Source organism: Protomyctophum bolini, assembly GCF_963924005.1.
Source record: "Protomyctophum bolini genome assembly, chromosome: 1".
Taxonomy (NCBI): Eukaryota; Metazoa; Chordata; class Actinopteri; order Myctophiformes; family Myctophidae; genus Protomyctophum; species Protomyctophum bolini.
Window position 1 is genome coordinate 23,662,563 of NC_137862.1, and position 16,535 is coordinate 23,679,097.

At 39.1% G+C, this 16,535-nt stretch overlaps 2 protein-coding genes across 6 annotated transcripts in view; one reads left to right on the plus strand and one right to left on the minus strand.

Annotated features, from left to right (window-relative positions):
- Positions 1-16,535, plus strand: part of adgrg1 (adhesion G protein-coupled receptor G1) — a 361,835-nt gene that overhangs the window by 124,331 nt on the left and 220,969 nt on the right. The window lies entirely within an intron of this gene.
- vps13c (vacuolar protein sorting 13 homolog C) overlaps positions 4,006-16,535 on the minus strand; it is a 102,671-nt gene continuing 90,141 nt past the window's right edge. For 4 of the 5 annotated variants that reach the window (XM_080764931.1, XM_080764929.1, XM_080764930.1 and 1 more), the window contains 5 exons: positions 10,958-11,072; positions 8,447-8,538; positions 6,490-6,613; positions 5,490-5,573; positions 4,006-4,706 (listed from right to left, as the gene is read on the minus strand). In XM_080764931.1, the coding sequence (XP_080621057.1) occupies positions 4,605-4,706; positions 5,490-5,573; positions 6,490-6,613; positions 8,447-8,538; positions 10,958-11,072 (517 nt within the window). In that variant the 3' untranslated portion in view covers positions 4,006-4,604. Of the gene's footprint in view, positions 4,707-5,489; positions 5,574-6,489; positions 6,614-8,446; positions 8,539-10,009; positions 10,437-10,957; positions 11,073-16,535 lie in introns of those variants that run through there. The other variant, XM_080764932.1, reaches the window with a different exon arrangement.

The following is a 16,535-nucleotide window of genomic DNA, read 5'->3' on the forward strand; positions in this document are numbered from 1 at the left end:
CATTGGAAAAGCATTGAGGCAGCCTTCAAACACAGACAGTGTTGTTTGTATGAAAAAGGACAAATATTCCTGACATTGTCCATTTAGTGTCACAATAAACAGTCCTATAAATCCTCTAATGTCTATACAACAGTGTTCAAGGCTTAAAACCATGTTTCTCAAACAAACGCTCCTTACCTTAGAACAAACAGCATGGCTCCCTGCAGACAGCATGCAGCCTGGCTCAGTGGCTCCCAAACCAAACTGCATGCTGGGAAACAACATGGCCGCTCCTATTTAAATCCAAAGCCACGCCCACTGGATCCGGTCACCTGTTCAACTAGTCCATTCGTCATTGGTCCGTTGGTCAGAGTGATAGGTGATTGGATCATCCACTGTTGATCATCACAGCTGTGTGCACCACACACACACACACACACACACACACACAGTCACACACACACACACACACACACACACACACACACACACACACACACACACACACACACACACACACACACACACACACACACACACAGGTAGTCTATTAATAGTTGTGGAGAGGGATGTAGATGGAAAGTCTAGAGATATAGGAGTCATTTTAATTAACATTATCCTATAGAATATGCAATGAAATGTTGGTATAGCGAAGAGGGATAAGGTAACTGATATACTTCCAGTAATAAAACAATCTAATGGCCCATAATAGCCTTATATGTAACCTGGCAAATAGGGCACAGGACACAGACATATATTGGGGTTCTTTATTTCCCCAAGAAGTTGGTGTTGGTGTATCTTATTGGTGTAAAGAATGCCACAGTTTGGCAAATATGGCATGCAAGCCTGTAACATAAAATAAACCTAAACTAAATACGGTAGTGGCTCTATCACAAACAGTGTGAACTGTGAGGAACGGCCAACTCACACACTGAGCAAACACTGGTCCCCCAATAAGCTTCACCCCTTTCCAAGACAGTACAAACACACAGAAACTCAATCAAGTTGAGTTACTAGTTACCAGTTCAGCTTTCACCTCTTGTTTACAAGAGGTGTATGTCCGTATATCTAGTGATAGATGAAAAATAACCCAAAAATTGTGAAGATGTGTCGCAAATCTTGGAATATAATTATATTCTTTCAGAGCGAACGTTTTCAACTCAAATCTTTTCAGATGGGGGTCGGCGGCCAAATACAGAAAACTCTGGGGCTCCTTGACATGAAATAGTTTGACAACCACTTATTATAGAAACATGGGGTTTTTCAGAAAACTGTCATGATTTAGAAGACATTTGTAGAATCGTCCTCAGGTCTAAATGGTATAAACTACCTAGAACTATAGAGGAATGCTCTCAGAAATACTGTAAATACTTTAGAGAAAATGCTTTCAGCCATTCGGAAAATTAAGCTCCGAACCAGCTAATTCACTCCCCAACATGTTCAATTTATTTTGCACATCAACTTCAAAGGGACAGAAATCAGCCTCGTTGGGGCATCGCGAGGAAGGCAGCGGCGTCTCTCGGCTGGTTGACTCTGCAGACCTGATCAGATTCCAACCTCCTGAGTTCCGGAAAAAATTTATTCATTAAATATGGTGGCTACATCAGGCATGCAAAGTATGCCTGATGTAGCCACCATATTTCATTTTTTTTACCCATTCTGGGTGGGAACCCCTTTTGGTGTTTTAAACATTATGTTATAATTTACCTTTTGAAAAATAACAGATCTACAAGATCATAGCGCGCCACCGAGTGGCACGCTATGAACTTGTAGGTCTGCTATTTTTGAAAATCGTGAAAATGTGCCTGAAACATGTTCCTGGAACAACGTTTTCAGATGGGGGTCGATGGCCAAACACAGATAATTTTTGGGGTCCTTGACATGAAATATTGAGCACCACTGATACAGAAACATAGGTAGGCCTATTTCAGAAAAAGGGTTAATACACTGTACCCCTCTACCATCTGCACTGATGACAAATGTGCTACATTATTTGCCTTAGGTTGTACTTACCCTGCAAAAACATACAGTAGCATGGTAGCAGACACTGTCTTTACAATTTAAGAATTAGCATTCTCTCTCTGGTTCCTCTTTATGTCACTTTGGTAGACATTCACCAGCACACACACATCTCGTAGCCTCTTTGCTTATAAGTGCATATTGTTTTGTCAGTTGCAATGACTGATTGCATTGCATTTTTTGAGTGCTGTTATTCAAATGTAACAGTGAACAGAGGGGTTTAGGCTAGGGTGTTGTTCACTTTACTAGAACCCCTTTCCAAAATATATATATTACTTGCAGTTGTTTCACTTAAATGCAGAGAGAGAGAGCGTTCCATTTAGAACAAAGTGCGTTAAAATGGCCTGGATGCCTTTACAGTATCAGGAGAACACGATATATTTTAAAATCAGTTTTTTGACACCTCGTTAAAACGGTTTAGGCTACATGCATTCTTCACTCTGTAAGCGGTCTACACTAACCTGTACGCATTTCACATCAATTGCTCATGTTTGGAATTTATTTACCGTTTATGAAACGTGAAATGTCAAAATACTACTATATGAAAGAAGATGTGGAGCAGGTCATTATTATTATATATTCTTTTAAGATTTACAGTATTTTGGGCTTTTTATGCCTTTATAGTCAGGGAATATATTATAAGTATTACCAGTCAAATCTGGGAATACATTTCTTACCAAGAACTTTCTTCACCAATGTGTTTGTAAAGGTGTCTACTAACATATCCCACATTGGTTTATATTCAACCACCCTAGGGGAATTTTCGACAGCTGCTGAAAGTTGGGGTACCATCAACAACCAATATAAGGCAAAATGTTCTAAATTTCAGTAAGCTTTAAATAGCATGTGACGTGTCAAGCTAGGTGGTTTTCATCATTCTGAATCCATTCCAAGCATTTGTTTTGCACAGTCACGGGATTCCTGCCCAGCAATTTAGTAGTGCAAGCTGGATTCGGTCACTGAGTTTGGAGTTGGGATGGTAATATTCATTCCATTTTTAATTTGGCTTGGAGCCTAAAAGGAAAAACGGCGTGCTATAGTATGCCGTACGATATGGGCTATAGCCCATGGTCCAAAATGATGAGAAACGAGGATAATGTTTTTTCTCCAAAATTTCAAAAAACTTGGGCTATAACCCATCGTTTTTTATTTATTTTTTATTTTTTTCAAATCCTCAAAAATGATGAAAAACGGCGTGCTATAGTATGCCGTACGATATGGGCCTATAACCCATCGTTGTTTTATTTTTTCAATTTTGTCAAATCATCAAAAATGATGAAAAACGGCTCGCTATAGTATGCCGTACGATATAGGCTATAGCCCATGGTCCAAAATGATGAGAAACGAGGATAACTTTTTTTTTCAAAATTTCAAAAAACATGGGCTATAACCCATCGTTTTTTTCATTTTTGTCAAATCATCAAAAATGATGAAAAACGGCGCGCTATAGTATGCCGTACGATATAGGCTATAGCCCATGGTCCAAAATGATGAGAAACGAGGATAACTTTTTTTTTCAAAATTTCAAAAAACATGGGCTATAACCCATCGTTTTTTTCGGAAATTGCGGAAATTCCGGAAATTGAAAATTGCGGAAAGCGGAAATTGCGAAATTGCAAATTGCGGAAATTGCGGAAATTGGAAATTGCGGAAATTGGAAATTGCGGAAATTGCAAAAAACGATGGGCTATACGATGGGCTATAACCCCGTACGATATGGGCTATAGCCCATGGTCCAAAATGATGAGAAACGAGGATAACTTTTTTTTTCAAAATTTCAAAAAACATGGGCTATAACCAATCGTTTTTGTCATTTCGTCATTTTTTTCAAATCCTCAAAAATGATGAAAAATAAGCTGGGCTGTAGCATACAAAAGTGAAATTTCAATATGCAAAGCAAAGGGATCTGTCATTATGAAATAAATGTATTCAATGTGTCACTGACTCAGGCCCGACTATATCATATGAGTATATGAACCAGGTGAGAAATTTCAAAAGAACATAGTATTAGATGAAATTATAGTTTTATAGAAAATATTTCATGTTACATAAGAAAGGTAATTTATGACAAACATGTAGCTGTGCCACTAAACTCAAAGACAGCAATACTCTGACTCAAAGCATTATACAGAGAAATGTCAGAATCATATATAGACAAAGATAGGCCAACGTCTTCATTTCCTGTCAGAATCACAACAATATTTTTTATCTAAACACAAATATATATATGATAACAAATTTCATAAAACATAACTTCAAATCATTTCTGCATTGCATATTACACATTACTTTGGTACATACATAAACAGCAGATGGCAGTTGAAGTCATTTTGTAAGTATATTGAACCTTTCTGGATGATTGTTTATATCATTATGCATCACATAGTTTCATTTAATATGATTCCTGAAGTCAAATAACTGAATAATGTTTGAACATAAGTCAAGACTCGAATCCAGCTGACTTGCTTGAACACTGTGTCTTACTTTCAAAGACAAATAATCTTTTAATTAACACATCTGTCTAGACTAGAGGTATCATAGGGCTATAGTGCAATACTGTTTCTAGAGTGGAAAGTCCATCAGCAACAGTGATGTGCAGTAGGCTATCATGGCTTGTTGGCCGGTTTGAGGAAGCGCTGAGATTTCTGTCTGACCATCTTGTGCTGCTGCTGGGCCAACCGTGCCTGCTCTATAGCCTCCTGGAGGTTCTGGAGAAGGGCAAGCACGCAAGATTTTTAGTCAGTCTTTTGAATAAGATTTTAGTTTTAGTCATATTTTAGTCACCTGAAATGTTAGTAGTAGTTTTAGTCGACTAAACATACGATTTCAGTCAACTAAATCTACAGTTGATTTTGTCGACAAAAATGCATTTTGGCAGTGCCTTGGTGGCGTTGTAAAGACAGATTTTACACTTGGTTGCATGCTGAAAATAGCCGATCTACAAGGTCACAACGCTGTGAGTTTGTGGATCTGCTATTTTCAGAGCACAACGGCCGAGTGCAACCAAACATAAAATGATCTCTTTGTAGTCTAATTGTAGTCCAATTTTTATTTCATGACAAAATTGTTAGTATATTTAGTCATAGTTTTAGTCATCATAGCTTAGTTTTTATTTAGTTTTCGCCAGTGAAAAAAGATAGTCAACGGATATTTTTCGTCATAGTTTCAGTCAACGAAATCAACACTGGCACAAGCACGTCGTATACTGTATGCAACTATGCATCATTATACATTACATCCACAATATCATGTACAGAGGCACTTTACAACAGGTGTCTGAGTCTATCAGAGTATTTGTCCAGTATTTGGACTGTACACTGATGAATTGAAAATGGAGGACCCTGGTGTAAACAAGTCTTAAGTGCTTTTTCTGGTTTTATCCTTAGATTGTATTGACCTGTACTTTCGTTGAACTGTACCCATTCTACATAATGTTAATTACATGTTCAATCAATCAATCAATCAATCACACACAAGTAACCGTACTGTACCTGGGCTATGGTTTGGTCCCTCAGGTTAATAATTCTCACAGGTTCCTGGCCGTCTCTCTTTTGGATCTTCAGTTTATTTTGTTCCTGTACAGCACAATACCCAGACTATTAACCATGCTAAAACCATGTCATTTTACATTACGAGACATAACGAGCATACGTACAGTAGGAGGAATAAAGGATACTCGCACACTTAAAGGAGCATTCAGTGATTTGGGTGATTTTGAAAAAAACTCGGGCCGCCCGGTAACAAAATGTGCACATGCATATGTTCTACAGTGGGGGGGACGCAAGACAGGCCAACAACAGGCACAATAAGGCCCGCCTCTGCTCGATCATGATTGGAGGAAGGATGGGTCCTCCAGCCAAAATCGAAACCTAAGCTTTTTTGACCCCAGGGGTGAACTGGGGACAGGGAGGAACTCCTTATATGGTCAGCACACTTTATAGTAGGGAGGATTATCACAAAAAAAGAAAAGTGACATTTTAATTAAGTGAAATCACTGAAGATACCTTTAAACCCATTAAGATCTGATTCTACAAAATGAGTTTTCTGAAAACGTCAAGGATCCCGCACAATTATATTAATTATGCCACGGACGCCCATCTGAATGGATTTGCACATGTTTTGCACGTTTACACAAAAAAAGAAAAGAAAGAAGTAGATCTACAAGCTCAAGTGCCGTGCTACGAGCTTGTAGAACTGCACACAGATGTGTTCCAGGTCTTAATGGGTTAAACCCCATATACTTCAGTTGACCCAGGTCTACCATATGTCAATACTTTGCTGTCTCCTTTTCCTCCTCTACACCAATTATTTTAGCTGAAAATGGAGATCTACATGCTCACAACGAGCTTCTAGATGTGCTATTTCTGCTCATTATGGCCTCTCCAGAATAGGAGATGCTAGGGTTCATACAGTTAATTGAATGCTCCAAACCCAACTTTGTGAGTCTCATCTTATCTCATCTCATTTATGTACAGGTATAAGTTCTGTTACCTTGCAGTAAATCTTCAACTCTGCTCCTACAACAGTCGAAGGCCTGTTGAAGTTCTCAAACAAAAACTCCCACTCTTTGTTGAAATGATTGACAAAGTCGATCTCCTTCACGCACATCACCCTCCTGTAGATGAAGAATTTACAATAAAACTAATATTAGCACTATATTATAGCACCAGCCGTAGCAAAACAACTAATACTACTAACACGCAGAAAATGTTTCACCAATATGCGGTGATGTGGTTTCAACATTTTGAAGGCGACACAAATACAAATGATAAACATACAGTATAGATTTTAAATGTTTAAATGACTTCAGTGATGCTTGCGGAACTCGACTTCGTCTCGTTCCTTACCGCATCACTGTCGTGGCAATAATCATGTTAAACCACACCCTCTCGTGTAATATTGCTTAATTAAGCAACTTTCAATAGCAAATGTATTCACCAATATATTCGGTAACACTTTAAACAACACCTATTAAGAAATATCGCACTCATACATGTAGAGTAGTGTAGGGTAGTGATTGTGATTTCATTATCACAATCGTGCCAATATTCAGTACAACAGCAACATTTAGGCCTCTCACAATTATTACATAATCTAAGCCCTGCTTATATTTTTTGTTTTGTGAAATACACATTTTTGACAATGTGTTACTACGTTTTGTTTTAAAAAGCAGAGTTATGTTTCAAATTAAAAAGCGTAGGCAATATAAGCCTCGGCTTCAGCCGACACCTTTTCGGTGCCACTTACTTACTTTACTTTTTTAAACACAATTAAATCGTTAATCACAATTATTTGTGACAATAAATCGTCAACTTAAATGTGTAATCGTGACAGCCCTACCAAAATTAGGCCATTATTAGCCCCAAGTTTTCACATGCAGACAAGACAGCTCAAAATCTAATAGCAAGATCGACATGTAAAATGCATGAGTTCATTCACGCTAAAGGCATGAGTTCATTCACGTTCCCTGAACCAATGAGTGGCCCTGTGACCTTACACGATTTTTTAATCCTTCTGAATTGTGACAGACATATTTAGAAATGCATATGTTCATCATATATCACATATCATATGTCTAAAAAATGTATACATTTTCCAGGAAATTAATAAAAAATAAAAAAACAACATCCAAGTGGAGTTAGGTTTTCGCTGAAGCACTTTTTAATACTTTCCATTGGGTCAATAGTTTGAACCAACACACAGACGTACCTTCTTTGCTGCGCACCTTCCGGTGCACAGCACAGCGGCTGCACCTTCCGGTGCACAGCACAGCAGCTGCACTGCGACCCAGCGTGCCTTGTATGCCTTAATGTTTAGTGTTTGTCCGTGTACTTATATAAGTCGTTATACTTTGTCCACCAGTCGACTTTGAAGCTTAATCAGGAGTTGTAGCCAGGGGTTATCTAAGCGGTGGACATTGCTCTTGCCTTCATGTCTTTAATTAGTTTTGTTCTTTCTATGTCAAATGTACGTATATGTGTTCTGCATACATGGCTGCTGGGTCGCAACACACATTTCAGTGTGAACTGACAATAAAGTACTATATGATATGATGTGATATCATATCATATCAATGGGTGTTCAATAGCATTGATTTATGACAGAAAATCTAAAACCTCAAAAATGGAGTTAGGTGTTGTCTTCCGGACAGCAACGGAATTATGCATTTTTGTCAATAAAAACACCAACCCTAGTGGGACCTTGCCTTTATCACTCAGGGGTAGACAACTAGACATTAACTTTTCTTACAAGATATCTCATAATCTTATAGGCAGGTTTGCCCCATGGTATTTGCTCAAGGGCCCCTTTCACCTATTTAGACCGGAGGCCGATTCTACAAAATGGTCTCTGTCGGGTGGAAACCTCATATGTCCAAAACTGTTACTTTTCAGAATTCAAATAAAAAAATAGCTAAAGTAGGTACTTTAGTATGCCTCATGTAGCATACCTGTTAGTGACAATGATGTTGGTCTTCCTGTGTCCAGGATATTCACAGTGGTCTCTGAACACCTCCCCCTCCAGCTGCCTGATGGCTGACCTCTAAAACAAAGACACATCAACCTCTCTCATCAACACACATCGATGTCAAGTACGTGTCGTGTACACACATGCAACACATATTTATGTACTGTATGTTGATTGATGATTTTTACAACAGACATGAGAAGAACTGTATTATTCCAATGTTGAATAAGTTGTGGATTTTTATTAAACAATGGTTGTCAACACACAATACAAACATCACGTGTTGAAGGACATTGAAATGCTATTAGGGCCATTATTAGATACATACATATACTGTACATTAATGATCATTAAGGCAATCAATAGTTGAGATTAAATCCATCACATTATTTCACATATAATAGCATTTCCTAGGTAGAGCATATACATACTATTATGTGTTTGAAAATATACATTTCAAAGTATTGTCAGTCATGCTGTGGTAAATGACACTTTTGCATAATATGGGACATCCATTTGAAAATCCCTGTGGATGGAATAAATACTTACAGGAACAGTGTATATGGCTACAGATACACATATATATACTGTATACACAGTTATGAAATTAACTGTTTAAAAATGAATGCTACAAAACCTTTACAAAAATAGTGCTAACTTCTACAGGGGTACCACTGCCACATACATTATACAATGTCTCTCGGTAGATTACAAATGGTTGTCATGCCTAGTTTTCAATAAAAAAGAAGAGAATAAACTTAATCTGGCAAAAACAAATATAATTTATTAATATGCCTAGCTCTGGTCCATAGCCTTCTACTGCTTCTACGATTCTGCCCTGCGCAGTAAGGCTATGGAACTTTCCATTTTAAATCTCAAATCGAAATCAGACCAGCCTCTCCTCTTTGGCGTAACTTTGGCGTCCCCTTGGCAACTACCAGAGGGGACTGTAAAGTGCCAATCAGACGTAGTGTGTTTGGTAAAACAGTCTTCTCTGTTAGAGCCTACCATCACTGGAACAGTCTCCCTACAGAATTAAGAGAGACCTCCAACTATTTGACCTTCAAATCCAACCTGAAAAGGTGGCTAAAAACAACTCAAATTTGTAATCATGAGTAACTAACTATCAGCACTATTTAGTATTCATCACCGGTGTCATTTCTCACTTCACTTGCCGTTGTTCTGTCCCCTGTACCATGTCGATCTGTTCCTGTACTGTATTGTGTTTTTGTATGGACGTAGTGTTGGGTGCTTGCACATATGCACACATGGCATCAACGCATGGTGTTGTGTGCGGGCACACTACACTTTGTCTTTCTTTTATCTGTATTGTATTGTGTTTTTGTATGGACGTAGTGTTGGATGCTTGCACATATGCACACATGGCATCAACGCATGGTGTTGTGTGCAGGCACACTACACTTTGTCCTTCTTTTATCTGTATTGTATTGTGTTTTGTATGGACGTAGTGTTGGGTGCTTGCACATATGCACACAAAAAAAAAATCCCAGTGGAAACAAAATCTCCTTTTGGCCAAAAAGTACAGTTTATACGTGTGGTGGGGGGCTCAGAGTGCGTCCACTAAGGAAAGTAGGCTTTCTAATGACACAAGTCGCCTTTGTTTTGGTGAGTAGCAAAAACGTTATTTTTATTTACGCCAAAGAGTAGAGGCTGGTCTGCATTAATGCGAGCGGCGGAAGTTGAGAGTAACATAGCTCTAATGCGCGCATTAGAGCAATGGACCAGAGCTATAATATGCCTAAACTAAAGTATAGGAAGAGAGATATTTGCCTTGCCATGCACAACAAGAACAAAGGAAAAGAAACATAGTTATCTTGTGCTCAGGCTTCTATAAAGATTAGATATTAACCAGGAGTGACAATATATTTTCATTCAGGAATTTGACAATCAATCAACCAATAAATCGACCAATCAATCAATCAATCAATCAATCAATCAATCTCCTCATCAGGCTGCATAAAAAGAGAAGGAAAGATAGAAAAGACAGAAATTAGAAGCTGAGAACTAAAAAAAATGAACATTGAACATTGCAATAGATGCAAAAATAAATAAATCTCACAAAAAAATTGATACACATTCACTTCATCTAGATTTTCTCATAATTAAATATAACTTATTTAAACATAAGTAGTATATGTTATTGTTTTATAATAATAATAAAATAACTGTTTCTTGATTTTGCTTTGAGATAGTGTATGTTTCAACATGCAGAATAAGAGGAAAAAGATAACAGAATGAAAGAAGAAAAGGTTTGTTGAACTAACAACTTTAGACTTTAGACAAAGCACAGAGCGAGCCAACCTCAGTCAACTAAGTACGGTTATTATTAGTTCACCGAGTTTAGAGCGTAAGTTGTTATTAGTCTTAATGATTTTACAGATATAACTGCCGTTTATAGTACAGTATAATATGGTTGTGCTGCATGTTGCGGTGCCATAGGAGGAGCTAAGTAAAAAAATGGAGATGGTCCCACCTGAAAGAGGTCGTAACCGTGGGACTCTGTGTGGTTGTACGGTCTGATGATGCCATCCTCTCTGATGAGACGCACAGGTCTCAGTCTAGTCACCTCCTCTGTCGACTCGGCAGCCCTGATCACAACGCACGCACGCACGCACACACACACACACACACACACACACACACACACACACACACACACACACACACACACACACACACACACACACACACACACACACACACACACACACACACACACACACACACACACACACACACACACACACACACACACACACACACACACACACACACACACACACACACGAGCAGACTCAGCTTACTGAAAACGGATACACGTCAATCAGTGAAATGGGGAACACTGCTGAGTCTCAGCATAATCGCTGATGTCCGACAAAAAAAAAGCAACAGACATGACATTCAGGAATAAAGAACATGATGCTCATTGAAGCCTGTGTATTTAATTCATGGCCATCTGCTGTTCTTAAGAACATAATGGGTTTTTAATAATTTGCAAGGCCCCAGAGGCAACGAAACGAAACACAAAGACAAGCAATTTGCACTTGCATATTTTTTTCCATTCCTGCAGCACCAAAGATAAGTTATCCCTATGCTCTAACGGCGGGGCTCCACCGGGCGCGCTGCGTCTCTGTCGCGTGCGTCAAAAAACTAACCCAGGGCAATTTGAATGCAGTTTGAATGCAGGCAGTGGAGCCACCCTTCATTGATTACATAGAGAACATTCCCTGACGGCGACGCTGACGCGCCCGCTGGAGACCCGGTGTAAGACAGACCTTAGGCCATAAGAATTCACATGTGAATTCAAAGGTACTTTTGGGAGCAACTTTAAGAAGCAACTGAACACACAGTTTAGACGTGGACTCACACAAGTTAAACAGCCACTACAGAGACTTCATATGCAACATGATGCTTGCCGTTAAGTGATGGTGCACTGGCATCCGCTGCATTCTCCATTCTGAACAGAACAATGCCAGCCCAGAAATGAACAAAACAAAAAGGTTTCCGCCATTACCATGATCGAAAACAGGGGGGGGGGGGGGGGGGGGGTTCGAGTTGCATCATAATGTGCTGAGTTGCCATATCTCACCTTGCAATATTACCTCTACAGTGAAAGCATGAAACAGTAAGTTTGTCAGGTTACGCAGAATGGACTGGGTAATTTTCAGTGCATTAGGAATGAGTATTACGGTGTATGAAACATGGCTCTTCATGGACGTCAGTGGAGTTAATGCTTTTCACCAATGGGCATTTTGGCAGTTGGTTTGGGAGCAAGATCAGTGTGTTGGTGAGATGTGGGGATGGAAAGCAAGAGAATGGTGGAGTGGTATGGAAGTTACAGTACCTAATCTGCGTAGCTGCATTTGAACCTGCCTTGGACCTGACAGTAGTTAAGTAATTAGTAATTGTATTATTGTAATCAGTGGTGGAAAAAGTATTCAAACGTTTTACTTAAGTAAAATAATCAATATAGAAATACTTACTCTCCGTAATTATAATCATTATGCAGAATGTCCCAGTTTAAGTTTTCAAATGTATAAAAATCCCGATGCGACACATTGTGAGCTTGTAGATAGGCTATTTTCAAATACCAAAATGTACAGTATATAGGGCTGAAGTGGTTAATGTATGTTTTGTAATAATCAAAATCTACAAAGTAACTACTAAAGTTGAGTAGAAGAAGTATGAAATACTCAAGTAAAGTACAACCCCCCCCCCCCCCGAAATTGTACGTAAGTACACCCACAACACCAGAGGGAGTGCAACAAACCATGTACAACCCAGATTCGGCACAAACAAGGGACTAAATTCTTTTCGCTCCTATGCGACCAAAATGTGGAACGCCCTACCAACAGTCATTAAGACATGTGAATCCCTTGGCTCCTTCAAAACTGCTCTCAAAGGGCACCTACGGATGGCTGCAATTCGAAACTGGCCTCTGTAAAAGCTGAATTTGTATCTGGATTGTACTATGTTTTTGTATGGACGTGGTGTTGGGTGCCTGCACATATGCACACATGGCATCAACGCATGGTGTTGTGTGCAGGCGCCCTACACTCTGTCTTTGTACTATGGATTGTACTATGTTTTTGTATGGACGTGGTGTTGGGTGCCTGCACATATGCACACATGGCATCAACGCATGGTGTTGTGTGCAGGCGCCCTACACTCTGTCTTTCGTTTTCTTTTCTTTTATCCCCCTGTTCCCCTCACTGTATATATACTTTTTTTCCCTTTTCGCTTCCTATATGATGAATTCCTGTTCTGTTCTTTAACTACATAGAAGTGTCTATTTGTTTGTCTCTAAATGTTTTGATGAATTGAACAATGTGGACCCTGTTGTAAACAAGTGTAAGGCTTAATTGGGTCGTCCACTCACAGTTAACAGTCTTTGTATTGAGTTTGTGCTTGAAATGTACTGTAATTCTGCAAACTGTTAATAAAGATTTCAATCAATCAATCAATCAAGTACAGTACTTAAGTAAATGTACTTGGTTACTTTCCACCACTGTTATCAATGTAATGGTGTTTAATGCCAGGGTAGACGTATAAGCCACTCTATCTGGCTTGTTATTAATGTAATGGTGTTTAATGCCAGGGTAGACGTATAAGCCACTCTATCTGGCTTGTTATTAATGTAATGGTGTTTAATGCCAGGGTAGACGTATAAGCCACTCTATCTGTTATTAATGTAATGGTGTTTAATGCCAGGGTAGACGTATAAGCCACTCTATCTGGCTTGTCGGCAGGTCCCAAATGTTCAAGTGCTGCTATATTACAAAACCAACCAACTGATGGATAGAACCCTGTGTCCTGATTGGCTGAGAGGGCACGCAACACTTTAACATTTTACGATGGTTCTAAATGTATTTAAAAGGTTAAAATGTATCATATGGTCTGTAAGAACATTCCAACTATGCAAATTTAACTGAGAGTTGGTCGCAGCATAAAATCCATGTACTATTGTTTTATTTCTTCTTAATTACATAATTACTCAAAATATATATTGTTCCTTTTTATTGTACCGTAAAGCAAATTGGACTGCATTTTGTGCTGGTTCTGGACAACCGGCTACACAACGGACTCGACACCGGGCACCGCACTCCCTTTGGGGCTGTGGAACACGTGTGTGTCAAATTTTAAATTGGTGGGGCGAACGGTTCTCAGGTAGCGTGGAATGGATTACAGACGTACAAACGTATTTACGTACAGAGACTTGGTGCATTTATAGATTAGATACTCTGTTACAAGTAAAAGTCCGGAATTCTAAATTTACTTACAAAATTAGACAGTACTCATTAGGCAGAAGGTCCCGTTTCACAAGTTATCAATGCATATTATTTGCCTCTTAGATGTAGTGGAGTAGAAGTAAAACCTACTGAAAATTGGAAATACTCCACTAAAGTAAAAGTACCACAAAATTGTACTTAAATACAGTACTTAGGTACATGTATTTGTTATACACCACTGCCTGCTACAATGTTGTGTGGCAGGTGATCTGGGGATTGAATAAGCAGTTGAGACGAATAAAGTCCATAATTTATTCTGACCCCTCCCCGAAAAGGCCTATCTGTCCTGACCCCGTATCCATCATTTATATATTATGGATAATTAGTGTGGACTTTAAACTGTTATTCGTCTCAACTGCTGGTGAGTGTAGCGAATAGCTATAGTGGACGAAATTGTTTTGTGCTCAGCTGAAACGTTTCAGCTTGGTCTTAATGGTTGTGGTTAGAAGCACGCCAAACTGTGTTCATGGCAGTGCCGTGCGCTCTTTCAGTCAGTCAGCCAGACCCAGAGGAGAGAACAGATGCATGGCCAGGCCATCAAATGCTGTAAATTTCCAAATAGCAGCCCTGCCTCAAATAGCCACCCGGTTCTTTTTAAAAGCACAATTTTCTTTCTGACACAATTTTGCATATTAAACACCCCATCCAACACCAAATAAAAGCCAGGGCTATTATTTGCAGTTTCTTCAGCCTAATTGGAATTGTAACCAAATAATGGTTACAATTAATTTAAAAAATAAATAAAAGCCTACTGCAAATAGACGTCTGGTTCCTTTTAAACGCCCGGGGTCCAAAACGATTTTGCCTAATAAAACACCTGGGCTACTATTTGGAAATACGGTATTATCTTCTCATAACATCTGTACTAAACACAAAAAAGGCTTTCACAACATTTCTGAATAAAATAGGACAATGCACATGCTTCTCAACATTATAGTTACGATAACATGTCTCGTCAATATATGCCATTAACATATATTGAACATTTATAAAGACAAGACATTGGTGAGTTGAAAATGCTATATCCCCCTTTTTTAGCAGGGCTTGTCGAATTGTACAGTAGACAGAAGCTCTGGTCTTTCCTTAGGGTGTAGGCAAGTTTAATGTCACAATGCTGCAGCAAGGGACAGGGGCGTACAGGGGGACAAGGTACATGTGGTCAGTAGCATAGTTAAAATGACGGATGGGTGAGTGTAGGTAGGGAATTAATCCAATCTCGTTTTTCCCAGTCCCAATTATACATGTGCATCACACAGTATGACAATGGATGGTTTCACTCTCAACACAATGCAGAGACTTACCCATTCCTGGGCTACCTGCAAGGGAAACAACATGCAAGCATACTGTAGCCTAGCAGAAACTAGCACAACCATGATCAGACAGCTTCCCAAGTTTAATTCAAAGCAGCTCTCCTCAGTCTTACCAATTTAACCTCTCAAGTGAGAGATGCTGTATGCAGAGTGCATGGTGCAAAACTACACACCTTCTCACCTTTTCTAGTTGTCATTGCCTTCAGGCCTAAAATGAGAATAGAATGAATCAAACGTTTAGGGGGCCAATGCACCAAAGAGGCTACTGTACACAGATGTGTCCTCTTTTGCTGGGTTCATTTTCTTGAGACGAAAATAAATGTTTGAATCCATTAATGTATACAGTCAGTTCAGTTGCATTCAGCGGTAGCCAGTCACAGAATAAAGATACAAAATAAACGGAAGATAAACAGAAGTATCGTGGAATTATTGTTAGTTAAAATAAGCAACAAAACAATAAATGTAAATAACATTTCACATTAAATATCAAGAATGATAGACTACTACATTTTGTGAGTGGTGTCTAGTTGTTTCGGGAATGCCATTTACAGCAGGACCGTCCTATGTGTTCACTGATTTGTAAAGTATTTCATCCACTACGTTTTGCAGTTTCTCCTTTGGTGCTTGGCCCCTTGAATTCACCATATTCCCACAGCAGCCATTTTGCACGTAAGTCATACTAAAGCCAAATTCCAATACCCCAAATCTCGGCCACTCACTCACTGAGTGAAATTGGTGAACTGCCGAAATATGTTACCATCTTGTGGATTTGTGGCCAAAATGAACTCTTGAATGATGAACAAACTGCAACGATTTGCATTCAGACACTGACATTATGTGACGTCTACACGATTGTCACATATTTCAGCAGGACACCAATTTCACCGTAACACCACCATGCTGGAGTGAGCGAGTGTGAGTGAGCGAGTGGCCGATATTTTGGTTATTGGAA